This window comes from Dipodomys spectabilis, unplaced genomic scaffold, assembly GCF_019054845.1.
Source record: "Dipodomys spectabilis isolate Male_0828 unplaced genomic scaffold, ASM1905484v1 ptg000163l, whole genome shotgun sequence".
NCBI classification, from domain to species: Eukaryota; Metazoa; Chordata; class Mammalia; order Rodentia; family Heteromyidae; genus Dipodomys; species Dipodomys spectabilis.
Genome location: NW_024870840.1, coordinates 9,035,806 through 9,047,348, shown reverse-complemented (window position 1 = coordinate 9,047,348; position 11,543 = coordinate 9,035,806). Strand labels below are relative to the sequence as shown.

Sequence of the window (11,543 nt, the reverse complement as noted above, 5' to 3'; positions counted from 1 at the left end):
GTAGACATTTAACGGTACCTATGGCCTCTCACCAGATGCTACTAGTGCTGTCCCCACAATTACAACATTCAAAAATGTGCCTAAACGCTGTCACATAACATCTAAGGGGAACACTGCCCACAATTGAGAACCACTAGTTTAATTCAGTCCTGCCACACAGACACATCTACAGGCAATCCTATATACACTAACACAGATTTGAAAGGGCAGCACTGTTCACCATCATCTTTTCTGTTCGCAGCTCTGTAAATTGCTTTAATAAGCAATAACACTGTCATTTGATTCAAACACAAATTAAAATATTTCTTGAAACAATAGTTTTAGAGAACTTTAGCTTATGAGAAAAGAATTTTATTTTGATGGTTATGAGGGGAAAGTTCCAGAAATTTACTTGAAACTAGGAAAACAATAATAATTAAATTTCTCACAAGGTTACCATGTAAATGAAATTAAGCTATTCGAGAAATAAGTGACACTATCCAGTTGTAAAGGCTTCCTCCTGTTACAATACAACCAGTAGCAAGATCAAAAAGTCTCTCAAGATTGAATATAGCAGGCAGGGAGACATCAAATGGAACCTGGGGGAATAAAGCACATAAACATTTGTGAAATGTTGTCTCAAACTATTGACTGATGTAAAATTCTTAAAATACCAACTACAACTTTTATATAATATTTTTGTGTGTCTGTGTGTGCCAATACCAGGGCTTGAACTCAAGGCCTGGTATTCTTGCTCAGCTTTTTCACTCATGCTGGTGCTCTACCACTTGAACTATCCACTTTCAGCTTTTGCTGGTTAACTGAAGAAAAGAGTCCTAAGAATTTGTCTGATTGGGCTGGCTTTGAACCGTGATCCTCCAATCTCAGTCTCCTAAGTAGTTAGGACTCTAGGTGTAGCGCTAGAGACCATATCATATAAGTATTTTAAATCAAATACAGTTAATTTTTGTGCCTAAAGTAAGAAACAAAGCTTGATAACTCTATACTGCTAAAATGTCCCATATGCAGCCGGGCACCAGTGGCTCACGCCTGTAATCCTAGCTACTCAGGAGGCTGAGATCTGAGGATCATGGTTCAAAGCCAGCCCAGGCAGGAAAGTCTGTGAGACTCTTATCTCCAATAAACCACTAGAAAACCGGAAGTGGCATTGTGGCTCAAGTGTTAAGAGTGATCGCCTTGAGCTGAAGAGCTGAGGGACAGGGCCCAAGCCCAGAGTTCAAGCCCCACTACCGAAAAAAAAAAAAAGTCCCATATGCCATTTGATATTCTATAAAATATTAATACTTCTAAAACATGGTCTATATGTAATCTTCACACATGCTTCTAAGCATGGGGCATGGGGCTTTTGGCTCTGTTTAAACTATTGCTTTCCTTTACAGAATGGCCAGTTGACATTTTGGTCTGTGTCACCTTCCTTTTGAGTCTGCCCACAGTCACAGAAAAAGCATCAATAAATTATGTGTCAAGATTTCTGTATCTGAAAAAGATCCTGAGTTGTCATGACCAAGGGGCAAGCACTGGTGCATCCACATTTATCCTGAGCAGGCTAAAATTTAGAAAATAAGGATTGCTCCTGTGGTCTTAACATTGGTTTAAATGGAGGAAAATCCATAGAGATGGAACAAAAATGATGAACAGGAAAGGAATGTTTCCCGGGGATCCACTTCATGCTGATCCAGATACTTTTATTAATGAATGCACAGATGCCATGTAAAATGACCACAGTAAATTAACTCCTTTTGGGGCTGAAAGTTACAGGACAAGTTTTATTAATTTCTTAGCTACTTAATAAATGAACCATCCATTCCTTTTATTCCTAAGAAAGCATAATGAACCTTCATGTGGAAGATGTTTTTGGTAACTTTTTCTTCAAATTAAAATGGCCAAACAAATAGTGCTTTCTGGAACTTCAGGCAATACAGTGGCAAGTACATAAAAAGTTAGTAACATCTCCCTTCTTTGCTCAACCCTAATGTAATCCATGTTTCCAGCCTGGTAGGACTTTTGCATGTGGTTCTTGTTTTTCTTTTGTAAACAGAATAATTTCCAGTATTAACTTATTCAAATAACAACATGCAAGAGAAATCTCTTCTTAATTAATTCAGGAAGGTAGAATAATAACATAGAGTATGCAAGCATTCTAGAGTAATACAGGCAGATTCAAATTCAGACCTCACAACACACCAGCTCTTGGAAAGGCAGAATGTCCTGTTTATACTTTAACTGTATCATTCATAAGCAGAAATGACAATGGTTCCTGTATCATGTTGTCCTTACAAGGACTGAATGAGTCTATTCAAATAAAATGGAGTGGTGTCTATCAAATAATTATATATTATGAGCAATATCATTATTTTTTTTCCTGTAGCTAGTCTTTTTTATCCCTAAGGTGAAAGTGTATTTTCATTCAAGGTTGAAAAATTGTCCAAACATGAAAACATGTAATGTATTTAAATTAATTATATAAAACTTATTGTTTATAGTATCCCCTTTGCAAAGATCCACAAGAAATTGTAGAAGTAACTAATATACATTAGTCCCAACATAATCCTGGTTGCTCACGCCCACACCCAAAGCAGATGCTCTTTTCATTTCAAACCCATAATCAGAGACCAAGAAAGTTTTCATTTATATAAAACAAAATTCACATGTGCCAAAAAAAAGAACAAAAAGACTCATGAGATTAGTTTTCATTTGACTAATTCCAATGTGTTGATGCAACTTTTTTTTACATTTTTATAACTTACATCTGTACAAAGGGGTTTCATTGAGACACTTCTATGCATATATGCAACACATTCTACCAAATTCTCTCTCTCCACCACACATCCTCACTCCTTACAATAATCTCAACAGGCTTGGATTTTCTATTTTCTTAAAGATGTCTATCCATTGCCCCTCATCACTCTTGGAGGTATCTGTTTCCCAACAGAGCCTATTTTACTTTCCTCTCATTTTCTTTTAGTGTATTTTAATTGTACAAAGGGATTTGGTATGTCAATCAACCCGAGCACATCCTTTGATGGATATATAATAGTTCATGGTCTGAGCACCCCTCCTGAATTAGTGACTCATTCTCCAGAGACTTTTTTCACTTGTGTACATGCTTAGGTACAGGAGCTCTTTTGTAATAAGTCCTTAAGTTGTTGTTGTTGTTGTTTTTCTGTCGGTCATGAGGTTTGAACTCAGGGCTTGGGTGCTGTCCCTCAGCTCTTCAGCTCAAGGCTAGCACTCTACCACTTGAGCCACAGCACCACTCCCAGTTTTCTGATGGTGAATTGGAGATAAGAGTCTCATGGACTTTCCTGCCCATGCTGGCTTTGAACTGTGATCCTCAGATCTGAGCCTCATGGGTAGCTAAGATTACAGGTGTGAGCCACCTGAGCCGGGCTACCTAAAGTTGTTTTTTAGTCAAAGAGTGCTTATCTTTTACATTTTTTTTTATTGTGAAAATACTGTACAGGGGCTTACAATTACATGGGCAAGATAATGAGAACATTTCTTATCAAGCATTGTAGCCTCCTCTTTTGTTTCCCCTTCCCATCCCTTCCCATCCTCCCCCCTCCCCCCCACCGAATCCACCTCTCCCTTCCCCCCTTCACCAAAGTTGTAAAGTTCTTTTTCGACATAATGACTTGTACATCTCATTGTTGCAATGGGTCCACCTGTATCCCTATTTAAACAATTTGTTTTTGCCCTTCCCCTCCACAAATTATACCAACATCAAATACAGTGAAAGCAGGGGTTATACCGTGGGGGAGGGACATACAAAGCAACAAAGAAATAATCTTATAAATATGTTAGAAACAATCGCATGAAAGAAAAAAAACATTTGAATATTTATCTTAGGGTTCATTTCCCTAACATCAACCTAAATGTTAAAATGTAAAAGATATCAAGGTCAGATAAGTTGATATCTTTTACATTTTAACATTTATTGCCAGAATTACTTTCCCAATAGGTTGTGGCAATTCACATTTCGGCCAGAAATATATGAGGGCTTCCTCTAAACCCAAGCTGCACATTATGGATTGTTATAAACCTTGATTATTGTTATATTTGCTTTTTCATTGCCATTTTTACTTTAAAAAGGGAAACAGCTGGTGATCTAATACTGCTTTGTTGATTTGTTAATAAGTTCTATGTGCTTAGCATGATTATTTTGTTTGTATCACATCACTATTTAATGGCACTGAACATTTTACATTTTATAGTGATGAAACATCTAATGCCCAATTCAAATTACTTTAACACATGACTTTCCAAAGTACACACACAAAAATATAATTAGTATGAAGGTATTTATATCATGTTATATCTCTCATATGGAATCCTTGCCATATTAAAGACAGGAATAGTTTTTTAATCTAAGTTAATTTTATTTAAAATTAGAGTTACCTTCATGGCATAATTTATAGAAAAAAAAAGAGCATTTAAACTTCTGAACCTTGTCAATGAAACTCTAGAAACAAGTGTCCATTTGTCAAAGGATGAAGATTAATTGTTGAGTTTATTTATGGAGGTCACAAGTAGAACCTTCACATCACAAGGATGAAATAGAGTAGTTGTCACTCAGAAGCCACTAAATTGTGTTTGCCCTCAGGAGAAAACAAATTACTCTAAACTGTCCCCCCCCCGCCCCCCCTCCAGCTTTTCTAGATACCCTGGGCATCTAGATACCTTCCCTTTGGTAGACAAGCCTACTGCTTCAGATTACATTTATCTGTATCATGATAAAACACAAAATTCTATCGTTTTATTGTTGGGTCCATTTTTAAGATAAGTTTCTGAGTGAGTTATAACAAATAGAAAGCTGAGAAATTACAAGTATGAAAACAGATATATAGTTTTAAAAATTAATATATTCATGTAACTATTACTCATATTAAGAAGTTAAACATATACACAAAAGTGGGGTTACTGGTTCATTGGGCAATACTTAGTTCTAAGCCAATTCTATTAATGTTTTTTCTTTCTTCAGAGGACTGAACTTAGGGCCTTCCCCTTGATAGGCAAGCACTCTACCATTTGAGACATATCTGAATATCAGTTGTTTTTCTAATTTACTTTCCCTTTCAGAGAACTTCAGTTGTTCTATATCCTCACAAATTTTGATAACTTTCATCTTTAAATTTCTATCAGTCTGATGTATTTTGTGTCCAGATAGCCCGATAACTAATAAATTTATACTTATAGTATAGATCCGTTTGACGAAGTTCAGATATTTGTCCTACTTTTACTGATATATACAGCAAATTTACTGTTTTTTTTCTAAACTAGTCCATTGCTATATGGACCCATTGCAACAATGAGACGTACAATCATTATGTCGAAAAATGAACTTTACAACTTTGGCTGGGTGGTGGTTGAGGGGGCAGGGTGGGAGATGAGAAGGGATGGGAAGGAGAAACAAAGGGAAAAAAATAAAAGTACCCCAAATAGATGACTATAATTGGACTGTGTTTAAGACATCACTAAGTATGTGAAATGTAGTCATGAAGCACATATATATATATACCTATATATAGATGAATATATGTGTTTATAAATGTATGTAAGTATATATAGGTATATATATGTATATATATACAATTCTTTCTATATATATGTATACACACATATATAGTGCTATATATGCTTCTACTCCATAGATTTCCATTTCACACATTTAATGATGTCTTAAATACAATCCAATTTACAGTCTTTTATTTGGGGTACTTTTTAAAGAGAGTCTTATTTATGAAAGCTTTGTACTACCAAAGTCATAGTCCTTTATAAATTCCTGTAGATTTACAGTTTTATCTACCACATTTACTTCTAAATTAATTTGGGATCTTTTTTTGCACATTCTGTAAGTTAAGGGTTGAGACGTGTCACTTTTCCATATAGTTACTCAAATGACCTAGGCTCATTTATTGAAAAGATTGTTCCTTGTCAACTATACTGAAGAAGCCACCTTGGACATAACTCATGGGACTCGTAGTTTGGGTCCCTTTCCAGACTCTATTCATATGTTTACAGACTAGATTCAATTCTGTTTGTAATTCTGTATTATTGTCATTTCCAATAAGACTCTGAAAGCTAGAAAGTTTATCAGTCTTGTTTTTTTTTCTGATGATCACAGCCATCCTAAGTCTTTTATACATCCATGTAAATTTTCTGATACTATTATAAATGACAGTCTTAAAGTGTTCATTTTTAATTGTCCTCACTTCTGCTTTACAGGTATAAAATTTACATTTACATTATAATTATATATAGCAACATTGTTAAGTGCACTTCTATATCCTAACAGTTTATCTGAAAACTATTTTGGGTTTTCTATGTCTGTGAGTTATGACAGCTTAATTTCTCCTTTACTCACACACCTGTGCCATTTTTAAATTATTCTTATCTTTCACTGGCTAAAAACATCCACAAATTGTAAATTAGAGTAATGATAGACATCCTTAACTTATTATTAACTGGCTTTTCAATTCAAGGAGGAGGAGGAAAGTTTATTCATGAATGGTACTATTCTACCACAGGTGTATCTTTATCTTTACTTATATCCTACTCTATAGTTGTCAAATTTATTCCCAGCCTTTTGTAATTTTGCCAAATTATAACTACAGGGTTTTAAATTTCTATCTTGTCTTCCAAGTATTGGATGGGGCTTGAACTTAGAGCCTCCACTTCAACTGGCTTGCTTGTTAATGGCTGGCACTCTGCCACTTGACCCATGCCTCCAACTTAGCTTTTTGCTAGTTAATTGGGGATAGAGTGTCACAAACTTTTCTGTTGGGATTTCTTTGAACCATACTCCAAGTTTCAGCATTCTGAATAGCTAAGGATACAGGTATGAGCCACTGGAGCCTGTCTTAAATTTCCATTTTAAATTATTTTTCTACTAGAACTAGGAAATCACCAAAAAATGGTTAGAGTAATTTATAAAATAAAGATCTTGGCAAGTATTAAAATTAAAAAGCCACTATAATCAAAACCATGAAGGCCAGTATTTTAAGTGCTAAATTCAGAAAAAAAATGCTAGATTTCTCTCTTAGCAAAAGTGCATAAATATTAACATAACTTGAATGTGTATTGGGACATCACAGAATACATGCTTTTCTTTCCCAAGATGTACAATATTTTAAAAATGAGATCTGGGGGAGGGAAGGGATGATAGGGGAAAAACAAAGAGGGGGTAACAATGCATGATAGGAAATGTACTTATTACCTTACTCACGTAACTGTAACCACTCTATACACTATCTTTACAATAAATATAGATATTTAAAAAATAACTTAAAAAAATAAGATCTGTAGAACTTCAAATAAATTTAAAAGGCTCCAAATATATCTAAAGGACTTCACATGTTAATGGACATCCAAATTTTTCCAGCTTCAGCTTTTGGAAGTAATATCCATAGGCCATTTCTAACAAAAGTGAAATTATTGCATTTTTTCATATTAAAGTTTGTAGAAAGATATTACTTGAGGGGAGATATTAGTTCTCAGTCTTCTTCCTGCTCTTTTTTTTTTGGGGGGGGGGGTCCAGTCATGGGCCTGAACTCTGGGCCTGGACGCTGTCCCTCAGCTCTTCACCTCAAGGCTAGCACTCTACCTCTTGAGCAACAGTGCCACTTCCAGCTCTTTCCACTTATGTGGTGCTGAGGAATCGAACCTAGGGCCTCATGCATGCAAGGCAAGCACTCTACCACTGAACACCTTCCCAGCCCCTTAAATACTTCTAATGAAATCTTTTTTTTTTTTTTTTTAATTTTTTGGGTCCGGTCATGGGGCCTGAACTCTGGGCCTGGGCGCTGTCCCTCAGCTCTTCAGCTCAAGGCTAGCGCTCTACCACTTGAGCCACAGCGCCACTTCCGGCTTTTTTCTTTTTGCTTATGTGGTGCTGAGGAATCGAACCCAGGGCCTTGAGCATGCAAGGCAAGCGCTCTACCACTGAGCCACCTTCCCAGCCCCTTCCTGCTCTTCTTAAACCTCAAATTCTCCTTCTCATGCTCTAGAGGGGAGAATGTTCTAGGAGTGAGTGAATAGAGTGACTAATATCAGTGATGCATGAAATGTATTAGGTTTGTTATACCATGGCCCAGAAGAGAAGCATCTGGAAATGTGGCATCAGAATTATTACTTTAAAATTCTCTTACATTGACTCACACTGTTCTACAGTCAGCCACTCATTAAACAGTGATGCCCCTCATGACCCCACATTGAGCCGCACAGAGCACCTCTTGAAGACTGAAAAAAAATTCTCAGCTCTAGGAATGTGTTGGCACATAGCCCTCAACTTTTAGCCCTCTCTAGGAATGGCTTTCAGCTAAAGTTTACAACCTCTTCTTGGGGAGAGGATAGATCTAATTACCAATGATATGGAAATGTAAAGAAGCTGAGTCTCTAGCTTGAAGCAATACAACTCTGAAGGGCCATCCCAGTTTCAAAGCTTTTCATGAAGTTGCTGAGCCCTTTGTTGTGACCGTATTTTAGCTCAACTTCACCCTCTGCATAGCCCTGCTTTCCTCATTTTCCCAGAGATGATTAATCCAAGGGAGTATTTCCTAACCCTAATAAACTTCCTGAAAACTAATTCAGCCTTGGAATCTGCTCTTTATGTATTTTAGTTAGCTTCCTGTCACTATAAAAAATTCCTGAAATAATTTACAAAGAGAAAAGACTTATTTTAGCTCACAGTTTCTAAGAGTCCAGTCTATGATCAGTTGGCTCCATTGCTTTTGGCTGTGGTGCAGCAGTACATTATGGAAGTAGCTCATGGCAGAGCAAAGCCATTTACCTCAGAATGAACAAAAGGGAAAAAAATAGGAAGAGGAGGAGGCTGGACTCTACTACTCCCTTCAAATGTGTACCTCCAATGACCTAAAGACTTCCCACTATCCCTAACCCTCCCAAAGATTCTGTCACCTACCAAATAGTGCCAGTCTGAGACCAACCTAATACCACATAGGACCATCTAGTACCACGTATTACCACACTTAGGACCATATAAAATCCAAAATGTAGCATCAGAAAATGGAAGCACCAAGAAATTACAACAATGACTAGAAAACCTGAAAATAAAGGTTTCCTGACTGATAATGAATACTTACTATCAATGGTTTCATGCTTATTTCTTGGAACTAGAAGTATCTAAAGAAACTAATAATATACTAGCTTACTATCACATGTAGAAGAGGTCACATATATGCCACCTACTCACAATTTTAAATACTTGTACATTATAACCCATAGTTCAACAATCATTTTCTTTTCACCTTCACTATACTAGTTCATTTACAAATGGAACAGACCTCTGTATAACAAACACACCAGGCTATATCCAGTTCTCATTAAATGTAGTCTCTTCCTCTCTCAGGAAAAAAGAAAAGAAAAGAAAGGAAAAGAAAAGTAAACAAACTAGTTTCCTACAATATAAAAACGTCTGTCAACCATTTGCAAGTCTAAGTCTTTCTATGACATACAAAGCTTTAAAATCAGTTGCTGAAAAATAAAGGTAAAGTGAAATATAATCAGGTCTAAATACCATATTAGAATTTATATTTTCACTCTCCCTAGATAATGTGAAATGAAGTTTTATAACACATTCTATAAGCTTTTCTGTTAAGTTTTATATCCAAGGAACCATTCCCTTTACCTCTTCCTTCCAACTCCATATTAACCATCACCGGGCCTGAACTTGCATCTAACCTATCATTCATGCACCATTTATTTTATTGTTAGACTACTAGATGTATAACTCTTGCTTCCTGCTCTACTTAGAGCCTTTGATATTTTAAAGGACTTCTCTTTGCTTGGGACCCTTTATTATTCTTTGTGTGATGAAAATGCCTTTCTGGAACAAAGGAAAAGCTGTTCTCTCTGCCCAACAGGGTGTCAGCAAAGTTTCTCTTCCTTGGGCCTTAGAGTCTCAAGAAGTCAGAGTAACCTGCATATATACAAACTAGACCTTCAGATTGTCTTGAAGAATTGTTTTCTTAACAAATTTTGTACAAAAACCTTACATCTGTAAGGTTTTTCATCAAGTAGAGCTCCTTGCCTGTGTTTACAGTGGCCTTTGAAGGGCTATATGTACAGAATGGGTGCCTAAGAAGGAAAGGGTTTTTTTAGCCAAGAGCACGAAGATCACAGATACAGTTACTTGCTGAAACTCTGCTTTAGTTTGCATGGTGCTAGCGTTGGCTGTTATGTGGTCTTCCCAACACTGAACACTATAATTCCTTATCACCACCTGGGTGGGCAACAGTTCATTTCAATTCTGACATTAACTGCCCATTCACTTCAGATACCAGTTACAAATGGGATACCTGTAGTACTGGCTTCTTCCTCTCTGGCCAACTACAAATTTGAGGGTTCCTATGGCTATCCCTTTGGTTCAATAATTCAGTAGAACTCAGGAAGGCAGTTTATTTATGACTATCAGTTTGTATACAAACAGGAAGAGAAGCATGCATAGGGCATGATTCACACTTGTGAGAAAAAGGAAAAGGAGCATCTTCAATGCCTCTGCAGGTACCAATTTCCAGCACATCTGTGCCTCCACTTGGAAGCACCCCCAAATTATGGAGGTTTAATTACATAGACATAGTTGTTTTAAGTCATTAGCTATTCAGGGGCTGAGGTTATAGCTCAATCATAGAGGTGATGATGATGATGATGATGATGATGAAGGAAGACTCTATTCTTAGACAATCTGCCATTTGAACCAGTTCTTTGCACAACTGCTTTCTCTCTCTACTACAGCTTGATTTAATTTCTAATTTTCTTATTTGCAAAATTCTTTTTCTAATAATGTTACTTCTTTAAAATGAAATAGTAAAAGATTCGTGGCATCTCACCAATATGCCCATTTGACCTCCTATTACACAAAAAATCCTTTCTGTCATATTAACATTTTTATTAACACAAAAAATTAGAGTGATGAAAAGATCATTTCATTCTCACCAAAGTGTGAAATTTCTTGAGCTCCAGTAGAGTTGTATGAAAGCCCTTCTTACCTTCCTAAGAGTTGGGTGTTGCTTCTGTTAGACTGGGAGAATAATATCTATTTGATGGCAGGAGAATGATCTACACTATACAAAATACAGTGGGACCAAAGGTGTCTAGTTCTTTCCATCTAGAACTTTTATGAGATCTTTCACTAGTCATTCATGATTGCAATTTTGAGGTAGGCTAGTACTATTCTATCTTTTTGCCTTGGAACTTCCTGTTTTCTCCACTCTAGAAAAAATAAATTCAATAAAACATTAACTTCAGAGAAAGGTGATATATGATGAAAAGGTAGAAAACATGGTAGAATAACTTACATGTGAGGATGCTGGGTGAAAAATTCTATTTAGCTTCTTACCTTAAAGCTATTAAAATTTTTTCTCCTTCCGTCATCTCTTTCTCTTCTTAAGGTTATAAATCTATCCAAAATTTGCTCTCAGTGGTTCAAAACCCCATTACACATTATAGCACAAGAATTGGCACAACTAACTGGTTGGTGAAAATGTGACCACCCAGTCTTTATTTTGTCATTTAACATTTATAAT

The 11,543-nt window shown here is 36.2% G+C and overlaps 1 protein-coding gene across 1 annotated transcript in view; it reads right to left on the bottom strand.

The window, feature by feature from the left end:
• Window positions 1-421: 421 nt before the first annotated feature.
• Window positions 422-11,543, bottom strand: part of Cfap54 (cilia and flagella associated protein 54) — a 263,007-nt gene continuing 251,885 nt past the window's right edge. The window contains exon 69 of the mRNA XM_042693361.1: window positions 422-578. Within this exon, the coding sequence (XP_042549295.1) occupies window positions 450-578 (129 nt within the window). The 3' untranslated portion in view covers window positions 422-449. The remainder of the gene's footprint in view (window positions 579-11,543) is intronic.